The sequence below is a fragment of the Hakea prostrata genome, chromosome 4 (assembly GCF_041222555.1).
Source record: "Hakea prostrata isolate BN-2017 chromosome 4, UWA_Hpros_2, whole genome shotgun sequence".
Taxonomy (NCBI): domain Eukaryota; kingdom Viridiplantae; phylum Streptophyta; class Magnoliopsida; order Proteales; family Proteaceae; genus Hakea; species Hakea prostrata.
Window position 1 is genome coordinate 378,126 of NC_142603.1, and position 20,141 is coordinate 398,266.

Below are 20,141 nucleotides of genomic sequence, written 5' to 3' on the forward strand. Positions count from 1 at the left end.
GCCATGAGCTCATTGACATCAATGCCGCTTGCTGAGCAAAATGTGGGTCAGGCCTCCGTCCAATATTGGCTCACCCTTGACCCTCACCCAATCGACGAGGGGTTCTCATCATCTAAGTCGACTTGGAAGATATCCGCGAGATCGATAGTTTCTTGCTTCTTATCACTCTCAACCTAGCTCTGTACATGCTACATCTTTAATCTCATGTTATAGTGGATGAATACAAGGTTTTTTAGGTGCTGAGATCCCAGTTTTTTCGACTCTTTAAGTGGATCAAGAATAAGGTGCTCTAGTTTCTTTCACATCTAAGAGGCGAGTAAGTTTGTGAGAAGACGTTGATCGCCATCTCGAGACCCTTTGCACTTCCACCATAGATAACCTACCATTATGGCTGCATTAAAACAAAAACATTAAATTTTTACTTAATAGATAGTTTAACAATTTGTAAAATGTATTAATTCTATAGAGTTATTAATATAACATGGATCTGTGTTATCCCGTCCCTTCGCAGTAGCCTCTGCTTCAAAGGACCTGAATTCACCCCTGAAAACTTTGACAATCATTTGTAATAATGGTTAGCTAAATTCTTTCAAAATTCAAATTTCAAATGCGATTCCTCAATCCTAATTCTTTACAGTCTCTCCTCATTGTTACATAAGGATTGGAGTGTCGAGTCCTATTCCAACTTCGCAACCATGGCCAACACCGCCTCAATGAGCTCCGTCTTTAACCTCAAACAATTGCTATACAGGTATTTGGGGTTAAGATAGTAGGTTGCACAATTTAAAAACTCACAATTTTAGATATAAGATTTTCGTTAACATCAAATGAATGAATTACCAACAAATTGCATATTTACTTACTAACCTTATCTAGTGGACGCATAAGATTTCCATCCATCCTCGATGATCTTAGGAAGTTATTACAACCTCTTGGATTTCTTGAATATACGGCCTCCCTCATGGCCTCAATGGCTATGTACATATGGGGCATAGTGGGCCACTTAGAGGAGTCCTCCAAATGTAGAACTTTTATAATTGGGTCCATCGTCTTCAACACTATCCCCAATTGTTTCTGGAATTCATTTGATGATACTTTAGTCTGTGCTGTGTGTGCACTCAGGGTGTTGGATCCTCTCCAATCAAACTAAGCTTAAGATGCAAACATGGATCTCAACCCCGTTCTCTTGCCGTTGATACTCCTTAAGGCGATTTAGTCCGTGTCAAAACTCATGACACTGGGTTGCACTATGTCTCCCCCACATACCTCCCTCATAATGTGAAGTGTAGCTGTGATTGTATATAAAGTTTGTGACTTGTCTGGCCCTGTACACTATGCTCTCCACAATCCTGTACTTCCCAATGTCCTTCAACATGAGGTTGATACAATGGCCACATAGGGTGCCCAAAAGACACTGTAATCCATAGATTGCATCATCATCTCACCAGCCATTTTGAAGTTAGAGCCGTTGTCTAACACAATCTGCACCACATTTTTCGGCCTACCTCCTCCACACCTCCTTTAAGAGCCCATAGATGTACTTGTGCTCTCTCATCTGCCTAGATGTATCCATAAATCTCAAGAGGATTGTCCTCCTATCACAATACACCATAAAGTTGGTGATGGACTTTTTGGTCAGAGCGGTCCATCCATCACACATTATGGTGACCCCATGCATTTCCTGGAAGGGCCTCATCCCGCAATGTAAGGCCTCTGGCTCTTTCTTCTACTGTGTGAGATACTTGTTCATCACCTCATATGGGGTGGAGCTAAGGTAACCTGGACTTGCTTGTGTGATCGTGTCAATCATGGACTAATGATAGGGGCCTTGTGCTGTGTTGGTTGGAAAGGTGTTGAAGAGCATCTGTTTAGCCACATCTTACTTCATTTTGCCCTTTATGTTCTTCCATGCTTCTGAGATCTTAGGCTTTTTTGCCCCCTTTTTCTTGAAAATATCTGGATTCTGCTCTAGTATGGATCTTGTTGCTGTGGAAAATCTGTAGATGGAGCAGCAGCACCCCTCTAATTCTGTGACCTCTTGAACATGCCAAATACACCACCTGACCCAAATGGTCCAGCTTTGTAGCTCTAGAAGGATTAACTTCTGCATTGCCTCTGGCCCTTTCCTACTCTTGATACAACCATACCTTGCTCTCTACCTTCGCCCGGCTCAACTCCTTGGCCTTTGCAGCTATATGGACATCGATGTGATGAAAATTGTCCTTCGGAATCAAAATCAAAGGGGTATGCAGAAGACCCTCTCACATCTCATCTAGTGCTCTAGCCACTATATGCTTCTCTGCCTACTTCTTCCTTGCCCCCTTTTCCAACTCTCTGATTGCTTTCACAACCTTTGTTGAAAACATTGTTGCACAGCAACATCCTTGCCAGTGAGGTGTGCCTTAAACCTATTGATGCCACCTCCTGTCAACTTTTGCCCGCAGAGGTTACACACAGTCTTTGCCTTATTATAGTCAATCAGTGTGCAGTACTACCATGCAAGGTCACCTCTTTGGGAGCAGCAACCTATCCCTATTCTCTGACCTTATCAGTTTGTGAACCACCCTCCCTCGGCATTTGTGACGCTAAATGCCTCCTGTTAGAGACATGGTCACTGTTACATACACAAAATGATTGTATAAGTCACTGAACAACGTTAAAATAACTTTTTTCAGACAAGAAATAGTCATGTACTTAGCTAGTAATTTTTCCTTTGCCGGCCCAAGAATTAGAGATGGCTCTCCCAACCCCCTTGATGATCCTCCCGTCTCATCCCCTGCACATCCCACCCCCTCTAAGCCCTGGAACTCCCTTTTTCCCTTTTCCTTCACAAACCCTATCTCAAATGATTGCACACTCTCCTTTATCCCCTCGTCCATCTTTGGATCCTCCCATACTGCTCATTGCCCTGCTTCTGCAACTCAAGCCAGTATCCTCTTTTGACAATCGGCCATTGTTGGCCAATTCCTTGGCTGCCCTCCCCCTTTGGGAATTGTTTTTTTTGGATGAATAATAATTTAAATTACTGAAGAACAAAAGAACATACAAGAGGGAAAAAGGGGGGGAGGGGAAACCTAGTCAAGATGGGGGAAGGAAAGAAGCTGAGAGGCTCCAAGAACTAACAATCACCCTATTTCTTGGAGAGTCAGCCGACGGGGGGGTGGGGAGAGACCGGAGTCTCAAAGAAACATCAAAACAGATGGCCTTCCAAATCATATCTCTGGATCTAGATTTGGAGGACCATCTCCTCAGATTACGCTCCCACCAAAGATGGTGCAAAGTGGCGGCAAAGACAAGTTTGCCCACAAGGTCGCAGATAGTGGAACTGGCATAGCTTCGCAGGATCCAATTCCAATCTCGAGCAAAACGATGAGAACGTCGCGGTCTAGGCCAAATGGAGGCAGTGGCAAGGGACCAAACAGAGCGGGAAATTGGGCAACAGAAAAAAAGATGGTCAATATTCGCTGAACCATTCCAACAACTGGCGCAGTTTGGGTTGGCGGGGATGTGGCGGCTGATGAGAAAAGCTTGGGTTGGGAGGGCAAGGTTAAGGGCTCTCCAAAGAGTGAGGGCATGGCGAGGGATGTGGTTTTTGAACCAAACAATGGGGGGCCAAGGTAAGGGAGGGTAGGGGTCTTTCAGAAGGTTCCAGGCAGAGGCAGTGGTGAAGGGGGTGCATCGGGGGTGGAGCCAAGTAGTGCGGTCACTTGTGGAGGGGAGTAGGGGGGAGGGAGGTCCAAACCTGTGTGAGACAAGGGTGGGGGAGGGGGGACCAAATACTATGGGAGATAAAGGTGGAGAGGGGAGTGGTTTTGGGGATATGGGAGTTGTACACGGTTCTGGGGCCAAGGAGGTTGTATAAGATACCCATCGGATGCCAGGGGTCCAGCCAGAAGGAGGTGGAGGAGCCAGAAGAGACAAGGATAGAAATGGCAGGGAGGGCGCGATCGCGAAGAAGCAGGAGCTTCCTCCAAATCCATGAGGGATTGGGGGGGAAGAGAGACAGTCCAGATGGAGTCAGTCTTGAGAAGGAATGAATAGACCCAAGAGACCCAGATGGAATCATGCTTGGAGGCAATTTTCCATATGAGTTTTAGGAGGCAGGCCATATTCATGTCCCGGATTCGACGGAATCCAAGGCCACCTTCAGATTTAGGACGACAAACAGAAATCCAGCTGATTGGATGGAGGAATCGGGAAGATTCTTGGCCCTTCCAAAGAAAAGCACAGAAAATGGATTCCAGGGAGTGAATGACAGAGATGGGAAGGGAGAAGATGCCACACCAGTAAAGATAGGAAGATTGGAGGACAGATCGGATAAGCACCGTTCTCCCAGCAAATGAGAGGAGCTTGCTTTTTCAGAGTTGAAGCTTTTTCCGGATATGATCAAGCATAGGGGAGCAATGGTGGCGAGTGAGGCGACCAGGGATGAGGGGGAGCCCCAGGTAGGTCACCGGGAAAGATCCAGGACTGAATCCAGTGAGCGCCAGGAGAGAGGCTCGAGAGGAATCCGAGACACCCGCGAGAAAAATGGAGGATTTCTCAAGATTAACTTTAAGACCCGAGAGGGATTCAAAAAAGGAGAGGGAGGATAGGATGGAAGAGATGGAAGAGTGATCTGCCTTAGAGAAAATCATGAGGTCATCGGCAAATGCAAGGTGGGTGAGCTTTAGAGATCGGCATTTGGGAATAGGGGAGATGAGAAATTGATCCATTTTGGATTGGATGAGGCGAGAAAGGACTTCCATAGCTAAGGTGAAAAGGTAAGGGGACAGGGGGCAACCTTGTCGAATACCAACTCGAGAAGAGAAAAAACCAGCCGGGGAACCATTAGTGATGATAGAGAAATGAGGGGTGGAGATGCAGGTCTCAATCCAATGGATGAAGGGGGAGGGAAAGCCCATAGCTGATAGGACTTCGCTGATGAAGTCCCACCGAATAGAGTCGAAAGCTTTATGCAGATCGACCTTCAAAAGGGCAGCAGGGGAGTGGTTGGATCTTTCAAAACCACGGATAATCTCAGCACATAGAAGAATATTGTCTGAGATACTCCTACCGGCAATGAAAGCAGATTGGTTAGGGCTAACCAAAGAGGAGATGACCAATTTAAGCCGATTGGCCAAGATTTTGGAGATGAATTTATAAATGAGGTTACAGAGCGAGATGGGACGGAAATCAGAGAGAGAGAGGAAGCACCCGGGCTCTTGGGGATGAGGCAGAGGAAGGTATTATTGATGGTGGCTAGTTGGGACGGGTTGAGGAAGAAGCTGCGGATGGCATGAATGAGCTCAGGCTCAATGAAATCCCAAGTAGCCAAGAAGAATCCCATACTGAAGCCATCGGGGCCAGGAGCCTTATTTGCTTTATGGGAGCGGATGGCGGAGCGAATCTCATCAGAGGATGGGATAGCACAAAGGGATGGGATGAGAGAAGGGTCCAAGAATTTGTTGAGAAGGGAGGGGTTGAGGGGGAGGCGGGGGGGGGAGGGATGAGGGCGAAAGAAGATTTGAGAAAAAGGAGACAATTTCTTGTTTAATGCTAGGGGGGTCCGAGATCCAAACACCACCACTAGTTAGCAGACTCGGAATGGAATTGAAATTTTGGCGAGCTTTAAGGGAACGATGGAAGAAAGCGGTATTGGCGTCACCTAGCTCAAGCCATTGGATCCTGGATTTTTGGCGAAGGAAGCTTTCTTCTTGGGAGACAAGAGAGGAAAGAAGCAAAGAGAGGGAGCTTTCTTCCTCAGATAAAGACTGGCAGAAGGGATCATGCTGGAGCATGGATTGGATCCTAGCAAGATTATCTCGACACGAGGAAACTCTAGAGGTAATGTCACCCACCGTAGTTGAGTTCCAAGCGCAGAGGGCAATTTTGGTGTTTCGCAACTTTCGGGCAAACACCACAAGAGGAAGAGAATGGTAGTGGACAGGCTGGGCCTAGGCCGACATGACAGTGGTCAGGAAAGATGGATTAGAAACCCACATGTCAAAGAATTTGAGAGGCTTAGGGCCAAAAGAGGGATGGTTAAGAAGGTTGAGGAAGCAAGGGGAGTGATCGGAGAGAAGGGGAGGGCCGAAATGGGCATGGGAGGCGGGGAATTGAATGATCCAAGGGTGATTAACAAGAAAACGATCAATTTGGAGGCAATACGAGCAGATCCAGACCTACGATTATGCCAATCCACCGAAGATCAGAAACACCCAAGTCATCGATCCAGGAATTGAAATTGTCAACAGCCATAGGGTCAGGGGGGTTACCTCCAATAAGGTCATTTGAGAAACGAATAATATTGAAGTCACCCCCAATACCCCAAGGTTGACCAATCAAGGAAGAGGAAATCAGGCGAAGGTTGTCCCAAAGAGGGGCTCTATCCAGCAAGCGATTGAAGCCATAGACAATAGAGAGGAAAAAAGAAGGGGAGGAGGAAGAGGATAGATGAAGATGAAGAAATTGGGCAGAAGAGGACAACAAATTGATTTGGAATATAGAGGGGTCCCATAGGACCCAAATTCGGCCATTGGGGGCATGAGAATAGTTAGAGAGGAAGGACCAAGTAGGGGCAATGGAGTTGGCAATCCGATGGGAGTTCTCAACCTGAACATGGGTCTCTAGCAACCCCACAAGAGAGGCTTTAGAATCCCGAATTGAATGTTTTATCTCAGCTTGTTTTGCAAGGGAGTTGAGGCCCCTTACATTCCAAATAATGAAATCAGTCATTCAAACAACCATGGGTAATGGCATCATTCAAACAGCAAGGGGAGGGGGGCTCATACAAGCTACGGGGGGGGGAACCATTCTGATTATTATGCATGCAAGGTTGAAGCTCCAAACTGAGGTACGGGGGAGTCTCACACTGGGTTGAACCAATGGGGGATGGGGATTCAAACATATCAGGGTCTATGGTAGAGCAGGAGCCAGGGGAAGGTGAGGGGGTGAAGGAAGGCGCGGTGGTGGGATTTTGGTGTTCAGTGATAGGCTTAGGCGAGATGATAGAGGAGGGCGAAAGTGGAGATGGTGGAAGTATATTGGTTGGGCTGGGGGTTAGGAGTCTTGGAGAAGTCTTGTGTGGTTCAGGCCTGGGTATGGATCGGTTGAAAGAACTAAGAGGGTTGGGCTTTAAAAAAGGGTTTAAGTTGTGATGGTTCAGAGGATACCCATGTTGAGAGGAAATGGGCCGTGGGCTAATAGAAAAAGGCCCACAAGACAGGTGGTGGTTAGAAAGCAAAGGAGTGAAAGGCGGTTTTGCATGGGTCGAGGAGGGATTTAAGGTATTATCCAAAGGTCTTTCAGTGGAGTGGGATAAGGGGAGAGTTTGGTTGTAGGGTTGAGAGGGAAGGTGGCTTGAAGAGGTGGTTTGCAGAGGCTCAGGGATCGCGACAATCTCAAGGCTAGTACGAGAGGGGAAAGATACCTAGGAGCAGCAAGCCTGACGAACCAGGGATCTCGGCGACCCAGGGGCAGAGAGCTTGAGGATGCCATCACCAACAGAGGGCTCGCCAATAGTGGAGGATCAGGTACAGCAGTTGCAGAGGACAGAGACAGACAGCCGGGATCAGCAGAAGCCAGAGAAGTAGCAGACGGCGACCCAGTAGCAGCAGCGACAGACATCGAGGGAGGAGCAGTTGTACGGAGACTATTCTTCTTCCTCCTACGCCTGTAAGTTTTGCCGGAAACAATGGCCGCCGGCGGAGGATTCACATCAGCATCTGGGATAGAGATGATTTCCAGTCGATCGATCAGTCTTTCAGGGATGCTCGACACCGGCGGCAACATAACCTCAACAAGAGGAGGAGATGGCAGTAGCGGACGAGCCGGCAGAGGCGAAGGAGAAGAAGCTCGATCAAGAACCACAGAAGGTGCAGACGAAGGAACTTCAGAAGGAGGCACAGGAACTCCAGAAGCAGGCGCAGCGGCAACAGGAACTATGCAGGCAGTGCATTTATGAGTATCATGGCCAAAAGCAAGACACAGAGAGCACCACGCGGGGACCCAGTCGTAAACGATGACTTGGTTTAAGTGAGCACCCGAATCATCAGTGATGGAAATACAGGGAGGCAGGGGCTTGGATGTTGGAACCTCAATACAAAGTCTTGCGTAGGAGAGCCTTTCGAGCCTGGAGGTCTTTAGGTCAGAACGAAGAGGACGACCCAGTGCTGAACCAATGCGACTCAAGCATTCCTTACTCCTGAATTCTAGCGGGAGTCCAGGCAGGTTGATCCAAAGGGGGAGGGAGTTGAGATCGACTCGACGAAGGGGCATAGAAGGAGTCCATGGCTTAACGAAAATTGGCGCTTTTCCAACATACCAGGGGGAGCCATCAATGGCCTTTGATTGGCAGGAAGGGGAAGAGAAATTGAACAGCAAGATGCCATCCTCGATAACGAACGTGTCCATGGAGCCAAGCGACATCCATTGTTTAGAGAGCGAAGCTTTGATAATGCCCAGGGGAGGGCAGGGGCCAAGAAACTGTCCCAAGACAGCATTCTTCCAGCGGTGAATCTCAGGCGCAGTTGCAGAGGCGGGGCAATGAACCAGGGGGATGGGAGAGTCAGAAGGGGAAGGAGGGAAGTAGGAGAGGTTTTTGCTAGAAGGAGCCGGTTGATGGAAAAGGGTGCTCCAGGCATGAGGGAGAGGGGTAGGGTTGACAGAGGAGGGGTTCACAGGTGAAGACGAGACTGGCGGGGGGGTGGTGGTGTCGATGGTGGCGGAGGTAGCAGGGGGGGTGGAAGAATGGAAAGAAGAAGCGAGGGGTTCGGAACAGGTGATGGATGTTAATGGCGGAGACGGAGAAGGGAGGAGGGGAGGGGTGGAGGATTTAGTGATGTCGGTGGAAGCGAAGGTGGTGGAGGCGGAGGCGGAGGCTATGGTGGTGGCGATGGTAATGGTGGTGGTGGCGGTGGAGGAGTGGGCGTCGACGGCAGAGGGAGGGAGGGGGAGCAGCGGAGGAGGGTTCGTCATCTTCCAGCGTTGTTTTGTCTTGTAGTTCTTTGCTAATTTGTTATCTTACTATAGCTTCATATGTTTAAATCTAATTTCACCTTGAACCTCACTCTCTAAACAATGGAAATCAACCGACTTTATGGATACCTTTGTCCTGGACTTTGGTTTCTTTTTGTTCAATTTTCACTTTGCTGCCAGCAAAACTCGAGCACTGGAAGGTTCACCATGGTTCGTTGAAAAGTCTCCCATCTTCCTCCGGCCTTGGTCTTTTTCTATGCCCCTCCACATGGTCGACTTCAACTCCATTTCCCTGTGGATCAACCCCTTGGGTCTTCCTTTGGATTTCTGGAACATTGAATGTCTCAGTCGTATTGGCTTTGCAATAGGTTGTCCTCTTCGCTTAGACCTGATGACCCTCAACTTGCAGAGGCTCTCTTATGCTCGTATCTATGTCGAAGTCAATGCTGCCCAACCCCTACCTTCCTCCTTATCCATTGTGGATGATAACTGTCTTAAATATAATCAAATTATTGTTTACTATTGGATCCCTTCAAGGTGTGAAATCTGCTAAGATTTGGTCACGATTTATCCTCCTGTTCTTCGGCCCTAAAGTTAGGTTCTTCTGTAACCGCCTCAACCTCTTCTGAAATTATTTTGCCTTCAGATTCATCTCCATCGATGCTCATTATTGACAATTTGAAAAAAATTTCAGTTGATGTATCTGCATCAAAAGCTGTCAATGTTGCTGCCGTTAAAGTTGCCGTGAAAATTCCTCCTGTCATGCACGAAGAAATTGGTTGTGATTTTGCCGTTATAGTCGCCTCGATAGCTCCTCCTGTAGGGAAGGAAGATTCGGTTGGTCTTGCTATGGAAGATCCTTGTCGCATCTCTCCAGTTGACGATGATACTGTTACCACCAGATTTCTACTCGCTAATTCCTCTCTTGCTGCCATTGCTGTCACCGCCTCTTGCTCATTGACTGCCTCCCTTGCCGAAAAAGTATACCGAAGGAAAAGAAGAAAGGAAAAAGCATCATCGTTGCAACCTTCATTGCAAGTTTGCAACTATCACAATCTTTGACCTTTGCCCCTGCTGCTGACGGTGAACCTGGCTCTGTCACTCTTGCTACTCAATCATCTCAGAAGAAGCTTTCCTCTCTCCTGGCTGAACAAATGATGCTTCCTGAAACTGCCTCTGTTGACCTGACATCGAAGACTATAGAGCCCTCATCTACGATGAAGTTGACCTCTGCCATGTTGAAGACGTTGGAGCCAAATCTGCCGGAAATCGTGCTTCCTCCTAACATTGTCTTTCTTGCCTCTGCTGGTTCACGTTCGCTAGAGCTCCCTTGGTCATTGCAGCAAGCTGAACCTCCAATCACCGCTGCTCAAGCTCCTCAAGTACGCTTCCCTTCTCATGCTTGCTCTGGTTCTGTCTTGACCATTGACACCCTGTAACCCTCCTCTTCTAGCAACACCACCTCTCCCCAACTTGAAATAGCTCTGCAAACCTCAATCTCTCACCTAACGTAACCTTCACATCCTAACACTTGTCTCACACAGCCATCTCACCCCACTCCCTTTATCCCCTTTGGATCCTTTGTTGGGCCTACACACTTTGGTCCAACTAGACTAAACCTTTTAAACCATGGCCCAAGCCCATCTCGTTTTCCCATAGACCCAAATCCATCCCCAATCTCACATAACTTAAGCCCACCTCTCCCATCTCACACTCCTAGCCCTACGACCACTATTAAAACATTAAAGCCCATTAAGCCCATTAGCCTATCGCCCTTTTTATCCAATGACCCACCACTGACCACCATTCAACCCATCAAGCCCACTGCCTCTCTTGACCCAAACCCATCATCCTCCCCTAATTCCTTGAACCACCACCATCCTCTTCCGCTGGACCATACCCCTAACCAATTTCATTTGCCTAAACCATTTAACCCTCTTGACCATAACCCGAGCCCCTTCACCCCTTGTGAACCCATTTCCACCGTAGCTCTTGCTCCACTATTGACCCCAATATCTTTGAGTCCCCATCTCCCACCCACCTTGTGTTAATCCCTTAACTATGGTTGACACTCACATTGTTGGCCCCTCTCCATTAGCCCATTATTGCCCACACCCCGAAGGTTTTTAAATGTTTGACCTCTTCATTTGGAATGTTAGGTGTCTTAACTCCCTTGCAAAACAAGCTGAAGTTAAAAATGCTATTCGAGATTCTAAAGCTTCTTTTTGTGCTCTTCTTGAAACCCATGTCCATCTTGAGAATGCTCGATAGATTGCCTCTTCCATTGCTCCCTCTTGGTCCTTTCTCTTTAATTCCAATATTACCCCTAACAGGCGTATTTGGATCCTTTGGGACCCGACCAAGTTCAAACCCTCTCTTCTCTTCTCCAACTCTTAGCTCATGCATTTTCGCATTACTTCTCTCTCTATTCCCCTGAACCCTCCTTTCTTCCTCACCATCATCTATGGTCTCAACTGTTCCATCTAAGGCTGATCATTCTTCCATCTCCTCCATTATTGAAGTCCTCTCCAACTTTGAGTCCCTCTTCGGTCTATAGGTTAATTTGGTAAGTCTTCCCTTTTCCTCTCAAGTGTCTCTAATTCTATCCGCTCCTCCCTCCTTTTTACTGGGTTCAAGCCTAATTCTTTCCCTGTTAACTATCTCGGCCTCCCCCTTTTCCTGGCAGGCTGACTCGCCATCATTGCTTGATGCTTGATCACATCCGGAAGAGGCTCCAACTTTAAAAGGTTAAGCTCCTCTCCTTTACTGGCCAAGTGGAACTCATCTGCACTATCCTCCAATCCTCCTACCTCTATTGGTGTGGAATCTTCTCCATCCCTTCGGCTATGGAATCCCTCTGCTGTGCTTTCCTCTGGAAAGGTCAAGAATCTACCTGCTTCCTCCACCCCATTAACTAGGCTAATGTCTGTCATCCCAAATCTGAAGGGGGCTTAGGCATCTGTTGTATCTTTGATATCAATCTTGCCTGTCTCCTGAAGCTTATCTGGAAAATTGCCTCCAACCATCCCTTATCGTGGTTTCCTGGGTCTACTTTCATATTCTTAAATCCGATTCCATCTGGTCTGCCCCCACCCCTCCCAATCCTTCTTGGATTTGGAGAAAGCTTCTCCTTCTCGCCCCAGGGCCCACTCTTGCTATCTCTGTCCAAATCTCTTTTGGTTCCCCTACCTCTTTCTGGCTTGACCTCGTTGGGCATTTTGCTCACCCACTTTGGCCCCAACACTGTCTATGATACCCGCATACCCAAATCCACCCCTATCCTCTGTCATCTCTAATGGCTCTTGGATTGCCACCCCCCTCACCCGAGTCTCGCAGAAGTTTGGAACTCCTTCCCCCTATCTTAACTTCTCCCAATGATGTAACCATTTGGCTCTCCTCTCCCTCAAAGTCCTTTTCCATCTCCTCAGCTTGGAACCTACTTAGAACCCTCTCCGCCCCTACCCCCTGGGCCCCCCTGCTTTGGTTTAAAGGCTACATCCCTCGCCACTCCCTCACCCTCTGGAGAGCCCTTAACTTAGCCCTTCCTACCCAAGCTTTTCTTATTAGCCGCCACATCCTAGTTAACCCTAACTGCACCCTTTGCTGGAACTACCCCGAGGACCTTGATGACCTTTTTTTCTTATGCCCATTCTCCTGCTCTCTTTGGTAGGAAGCCCTTGCTTCCATTTGGCCTAGTTTGAGACGTTCTTATGGCTTCACTCGAGATTGGGAATGGTGCTTGAGAGCATTTTTTGGTTCATCTCTCTGCGACCAAGTTGGTAAGCTAGTGTTCGCGACCTTCATCCATCACCTGTGGTGGGCAGTTGAGAGCGCAATCTTAGGAGATGGTCCACCAAATCTCGATCTCTTGATAGGATTTGGCATGCGATCTATTTTGATGTAGCTTCTAGGCTCCTTTCTATCCCCCATCTCTCGGTGGCTGACTCCCCAAGGAATAGGTTGATTGTTAGCTCTTGGAGTCTCACCTCTCCCTTTTGGCCTCCCCTTGATAGGTTTGGCCCCCCCTCGTTTGCTCATTTTTATTTTCTTGGCTCTTGTCTTTAATTTAATTATTCTTTCATCCAAATATTTTTTTTCCTTTGCCTATGTATTTTTTTTAAATGTAGAATAATTAAAATTTTTTTTTTTGGCAATAAACTTGGCTGCCCTTAGCAAAATGAAATCATATGGGAAACACTTTGAAAACACATAGAGAGCCATTTTATATTTTTCTATAATTTTCAAAACCTTCTTCCCTATTTTTCATAATTATTTATAATTTTTATAAATATTTTACTAATTTTTGAAAAATAAAATAATTATTTTGTGTGGAAAAGTATTTCAACTTTGTGAGACTGTAGACTGGCCCATGGAGTTTAACATATATTTATTCCATTACCATATAAGACATATATTATGTATATTTTTTACATTTTGTGCAGGAAAATACTTTTTTTGACACATAAAAAGTGTAATCTGCTTTGCGAAAAAGATTTCGACATCGTGAATTCTGCGAAAAAGAATTTCGACATCGTGAATTCGTAGGTTGGGCCCACGATGTTCATCATATATTATTTACATGCCCATCCAACAACTTTCTGCATTTAAAAAAAATTACCTTAGTAAAGAATGGTATCCTGTATACCTCAAAGATGAAAAACTCCAAGATATGATTGAAACAACGCTTGATCCACCCGATGCACATGTTTGCCAACAAGATCCACGTAAGAACCTGTGGAAAATGATAAGATCGACTCCAAAATCACAAAAATCGCGCTTGGGAGCAAAAAAATACCCAAAACAGCCTTTCGACAAAATGAAGCTTGTAAAGGCAGCTCAGTTGAAATTCTAGTGAGTTTTTGACCGTTGGGGAAATCTCACTGGAATTTTGGCGAGATTTCGCTGAGATATTGGATTACTTGATTACAAAGCACATCTCGCTTTTCCTTTGGAGAAACGGCGAGATTTCGTCTTCGTGAAATTGCATAGTATGCTCTATACCATGTAGGTAATCGTTTTACTGTTGACTCTTGAACAAATATAGTAAGTCTCTAGTCTCCCCCTCACGTGTAGCATTACATGTAGATGAATAATGATGACAATTAATATCCAATACTTCAAAGTATGAACACCACTAAAAAAGGGGGGGAAAAATCCAATAAGCAATCTAGGAGTGAGAACCAACACTAAAAAAATTCAGCTTCATCTGATGGGTAGTATCTCAAACTCAAGGAGGAAAAAAAAATGGTAGAAAAACAGCCCAGAATAAAGTGCCAGTGGTATAAAGCCAGCACACATTAGAGAAGATTTAGTTCTTCATGTGGAGGGTCGGCTGATCACATCCAAGTAGAAGACACAACAAACTGCTGCACTAAGTAGAACCAAGAGTTTCTAAGGACTCGCACGAGAGCAGTAGCAGCCATGGAATCAAGTTAAGGCTTAGATAATAGCAACAGATAGGCAGCAACTGGTAGAGTCAAAATATCCTCAGATGACTCTCAAACCGGCGACTTTATAATGTCAGAGCAGGATCTGTTGTCACTGCTCTGAGGCCATGTAACAGAATTAGAATTAAAGTAACTAGAAATATATAGAATAGAAGGAAGAAAGAAGAAGTGCTGGAGAAGAAGAAGAGATGGAGGAGTGAACAGAGAGTTGTGCAAGGTGCAGCTCTCCCCCTTAGCAATGTATTTTATTATTGAGAAGTTTCCAGATTGATATCTTCAAATATCCTCAAATCTGGTTATAAGATCTTCAATATCTTTAAATATCAGTATCTTGAAGTAGATTTGCTTGACTCTCATGTAATATGAAGGAAAAGAAAGAAATTTCCCAAAGTATTGCTTTCTAGTCAAGCTACATAAAATGTAGAAAGTAGTATCCTATTCTATTAAATTGGAGCTAAGGAAATAAAAATAGAATCTGGGTACAATAAAATCAGATCTAATTCAGTCTGGGGTGGACCCCACATAGCGTGGTTACCACTGAAGTGGTTAATCATGTGTATCTTGACATACTGTATTGCAAGCATTCCATAAAATGACAGAATTGAACATACAAGTTGACTGGTGTCGTTGAAGAGCAATAGGGATGTGGTCAAATGTTCACTGCACGTGAACATTGGAGTTACACACTAGATGCCCATCCCCTTCTGACCAAAAAACCATTATTGACTTTGACTACTATATGTAGCTGGCCATTCCCTCACTTATTCATGGTGTTCTAATGTTGCCAGTTCACTACATGATAGGATTTAAAATTTAAATAGAGTACAGTCTTCCATTCTATTTTTCTCTCACCTTTTTCTCTACCTTGTCTATACTGTTTAATTTTCTCCACTTCAAAATCTATATGTTATTACTATATGTTATTACTGGTATGCTATGAAGGTTGACCTATACTGAATTTGATTACTTATGTTCTTTACTCTTTCTTTGCCATGTAATCAGTTTGGTGTTCATTAAAATAGCTCTTGAACACTGTTGCAATCATCAACCCTCTAAATGGTATTTTCTTTGTTTCTATCTCGCTAATGTTTCAGGTTGCTGATAAAAGAGTTTCTGTGTTGGAAGCTACACGTGATCTTTCAAAAATTTGGCTTCATGTAGACATGGATGCTTTCTATGCTGCTGTAGAAACATTAGAGGATCCTTCATTGAAGGGGAAGCCAATGGCTGTTGGCAGCATGTCTATGCTCTCTACTGCTAATTATGAGGTGTGTATTGCTAGCTTAAGCAAGGTTCACTATTTGGGTTCATCTTGGCATCTCGCAGTTTGGCGAGATAACCGAAATACCAAAATTTCACTGAAATCTCGGCAAATTTCAGTTTTTTTTTTTAATACTTCAACTCAATATTTCAGTGGGTTTTTTTGTTTTGTTTTGTTTTTTTGGGCTGGTCTTCGGTGTCCCGACTAATTTGAGGCCAATAAACACAATAGAAGTGTATTTTTCCCTAAAACCTAACCCAAAGTGGTGTTCTTGATTGGCACATGCTTGGTTGTATGTGGGCAAAACTTGAAGTCTGGAACATATATTTTCACAAATGTAAATATGGATATTATGCAAGATAACACTAAAATTTTCATTAAAATTCAACCACAAATACAATAAGTTGAATTTAATATACAGATATGTGTTGGGCTGGATCCATCTCCTGGGTCATGGGGGAGTACTCTGAATACTGGACATCATGGAATAAATTTTGGTCTAAACTAGGGAAATTTGACTGAAATGCCTGCAAAATTTGAAAGTGAAATGAAATCCAAAAAATTTTATACTGTCACAAAGTTTTGACCGAAATTTTGCTGCCTTCAACCAAAATTTTGTAGGTTTCAATCCTACAACTTGTATTTCCTTGGTATTTGTTGATTTCTATCCCTTTTTCACCTAATTTCCACAACTCCTTTGCCTTTAAACACCTCTTTTGCCTTCAAAACACCTCTTAAGCCATAATAGCTACAAAGGAAACTATGTTGGCAACAAAATGTGAAGCATGAGCTATACCCAATAGTTCCAAACTTCCCATTGTTTTTAATTTTTGTTTTGTTTATGCCTTAAATGATCTTGTATTGCTTTGAACTTAATATATGTTTAGTCTAGGACTCTATAGTTGTGTGCTAATTTTTATTTAATTATTGTTGTTGTTGTTTTTTTTTTTTGTTTGAAAAAATACATATGTATACATAATATATGGGCTTGAACTTAATATGTGTGAGACACTATCACTTGATCTAGTTGGCCATTGTATTTTGTTAACTTGTTGTATATGCAACCATTCTATTAAACAATTCATGTATGTTGATGATTCTATGTCTGTATGCAATACAATTTGTACTTGTCGGAACTAGTCATTTGGTAGCATACTTGAATGATAAATTTTCAATAGTTTTTTGGGCAGAATACTAGTTCCATTGTGTTTATTATGCTTTAAATAGTTAGGAGTCTAGAAATCAAATAAAATGGAGGTCATGTAAGGCCCGAAACCTAGGACCGAAATTTCAAAAAACGTTCGAGGTTTCGACCAAAATTTCAGTCGAAACCTAGAGATTTCGGTTTTTGTTGTGGACGAAACTTAGGTTCATCCAAAATTTGCACCATGCTGGACATAAGTAGGCAATGACATGGTACGGATAATGTTATCCATATAGCTCGTCATTGCCATTCTATAGGTAGCATCATCATGTTATGTAGATATCCTATTGTAGGGAATGTTTCGTACGACTATGGATTGTTACCTAGTCGTGGGATTGGCATAATTGGTTGTGTTGGTCCTGATAGATGTCCAAAGATGGGGTCCACAAATAATGCACCTAATCTATCCCCATACCCATATGCTGGCATGCTACTATAGCCAGCAGATGGACCGCCATATGCTCCACTTGTTCCATATCCATAGGCATAAATTTTCAAAATTTCACCGAATTTTTCGAGATTTCGGCAAAATTTCCGAAATCTACCGAAATTTCATAGAGATATTGCATATTTTTCATTTCGCAGGTGAGTCCCTAGAAGGAAGGTTTTAATAGGCTTGAGAGTTACTCAAGTTTGGGTTATGTTTACGATCTTTGTGAGTCTAGTTAAAAGAATCCCATGTTTGTTATTCTAGTTCTTGTGGCCTCTATTGAGAATAATATATGATTGCTTTGATGTATAGGCACGGAAATTTGGTGTTCGTGCTGCAATGCCCGGTTTCATAGCACGCAGATTGTGTCCAGAATTGATTTTTGTTCCGTTAGATTTTGAAAAGTACACTCGTTACAGTAATTTGTCCAGAAAAGGTTAGATATTTTAATTTTGAGCTTGCAACTGTCCTCAAGGTTTCAATTTTTCGTTGGTTTGATGTTCTTTTGTTCTTTTTATTAGTGTTCCAGAAATATGATCCCAATTTCATAGCAACTAGTTTGGATGAGGCATTCCTTGATATAACAGAGGTCTGCAAAGGAAGGGGCATTAGCAGCGGAGAAGTAAGTTTTAAAACAACTATATGCATCTGCGTTTCTCTTTGTTAGGTATCATTTTTGTTGGTGTTGTTTGCTAGTCTTTTTGTCCCGTTGACACTTGCTATCTTGTTATTGTGAAGACTGCAGAAGAACTCAGAAGAGAAGTTTATCGTGAGACTGGTCTTACATGCAGTGCTGGGGTGGCACCAAATCAATTACTTGCTAAGGTTCCTTTCCTCTATCATAAAGTCACAATCCCATATGTTCAAGAAAGTGACCTGCTTTTTATAAGTATTACTTATTATCTTTTTGGGGTCATGAAGGGTAATTTACATTTTGAAAATCATAAAAAAAATTCTGTCACTTTCAAATTTGATGGGAATAAGAAGTATTTTAATTAAGATATAGATAATGCAGTGTTAATCTTGACTACTTGAAATCTTTTTGGAATTCAGCTCGCGACAGAATTGCAGGTAAAAAGGACAAAACCTTATTAAGGGAAATAAATTACTCAAAGTACTTACTTGATTGTACTCATATTATTGTTGAAAGGTTACCACAGAATGAGGTTCAGTCTTGCAAAGTGTCACTGGACTACGAGAGTGAGTGATGCAGATAAGTTACTTAAAGGGCTTATTTTATTTTAAATAAGTTATAGGTCATGGTGCAGTATCACTTGGCGGGTTGGTCTGGCATGATAGTGATGGATGTGTCTGTGTATCCAATCCAGATCAATCAGTTATTTTTTTCCGTTCTTGTGTTTTATAAATTTATATTCATCATTCAAATATTGCAAGCTGCTTGCCTGTGTTTTTTCACTTAGTTGGTAGTCATGATTATGTTTTGGGTTTGGGCAGTCCTTATCCTATGATCTCCATATTTGTTAGTCACAGTGAGGGTAGGGTACAAATGTGAGTACATGTGTATGTATTGACAAAGAATCGAACTACTTTACCACCCCCACAACCCCCCCCCACCAAAAAAAAAAAAAATAATAAAAAAATCAAAGAATCTAACTATATTTGTTTCTACACATAGTATTCCCAATTGTGTTGGATGAAATAAACGTGTCACCTTCACCTTATACTTCAGGGGACAGTTGTCATCTTAGTACTGACTTTTGTTCTTTAGATTACCAGTGACAATGTTAAAGTAGACCAAGCCCAATATTTTGGGAATATGAAAATGGATTACAGGTGACCGTGTAACCCAACAGAGTATCCACTACCCAATGTGAGAGATTTTTAGCATGGAATCTGAGTGCATTATCAACTTATAAATTGGCGCCACTGGACTTGAAAATGATTTTTATTAATTGTAAAACATTTATTTGTTATGTGGATATGTTTTATAAAAAATTTTAGAAATTGATTGTGTGCGCTTGGGCTTCCTAAATGAGCCTAAAATGGATTTTTGGCAGTAATTAATTACGTGACCCAGGGTCTTTTTTGTAAATATATAATTGTATTGGATTTATGTGATAAATGATTATATGATTATATGATTAATTTAGTCTAATTTATTGGTATTTATTAATTTTCCCTTTTAATTATGCTTCTTTGCTATTTGAGTAAAACTAGGACCTTGGAATCGAATTGGGTCAGGGAATCACGATCAGATAGGATTGTATTAAGTGGTCCTTTGGCTGCCTATCTAAAGGCATCGCCAAGAGGGTCTCAATGAATGCTGCTGACTCCCTCTGATGCAGATCTAGCACCGTTTATACAATTGTTGATGTATCCCAGGGTTTGGGCCAATCTTCAGGATTCTCTTTTAGAGAACTAGCAACTAGGGTTTAAATCTTGCTGTTTTAGTTCTAATCTCAACCAAATTTAATGGACTGCAGCTTGTATTGGCTAATTATACCCTGCGGTTGTAGGTTTATGGCTGATTTGTGGTCAAATATAATATGCTCTTAGATGATAATAGGTTCCTAAGGATACATAATCCATCATTCCATGGGAGATAAGGAATAAGTTCCTTGAGATAAAAGCTTGGGTTTATAGGTGTCATAATGGGTTAAAACTTAATGTAGATAATAATGTAGGGAGATGGTCCCCCAAGTTTGGTGGGGTTTGGATGGATAAATTAAAAGATAATAAGGTTACTATTTTTAAGGTCTTGGGAAGTACGAAAATTCAAGACAAATAATTATATCTTGAAATTGGACAGTTAGAATGGGGTCAGATTGGGTTCTAAGGTCACTAGGGTTGGGGGGATGAGGTTCCTAATGTTTGGGAAGG

At 43.4% G+C, this 20,141-nt stretch overlaps 1 protein-coding gene across 5 annotated transcripts in view; it reads left to right on the forward strand.

Moving 5' to 3' along the window:
- Positions 1 to 20,141, forward strand: part of LOC149016878 (DNA/RNA polymerases superfamily protein) — a 113,289-nt gene that overhangs the window by 5,814 nt on the left and 87,334 nt on the right. For all 5 annotated transcript variants that reach the window (XR_016172733.1, XM_089151136.1, XM_089151138.1 and 2 more), the window contains exons 3-6: positions 15,500 to 15,673; positions 17,613 to 17,736; positions 17,822 to 17,922; positions 18,039 to 18,125. Coding sequence is in view for 4 of the 5 variants with exons in the window: in XM_089151136.1 (XP_089007262.1) it covers positions 15,500 to 15,673; positions 17,613 to 17,736; positions 17,822 to 17,922; positions 18,039 to 18,125 (486 nt within the window). In the remaining variant the exon portion in view is untranslated. The remainder of the gene's footprint in view (positions 1 to 15,499; positions 15,674 to 17,612; positions 17,737 to 17,821; positions 17,923 to 18,038; positions 18,126 to 20,141) is intronic.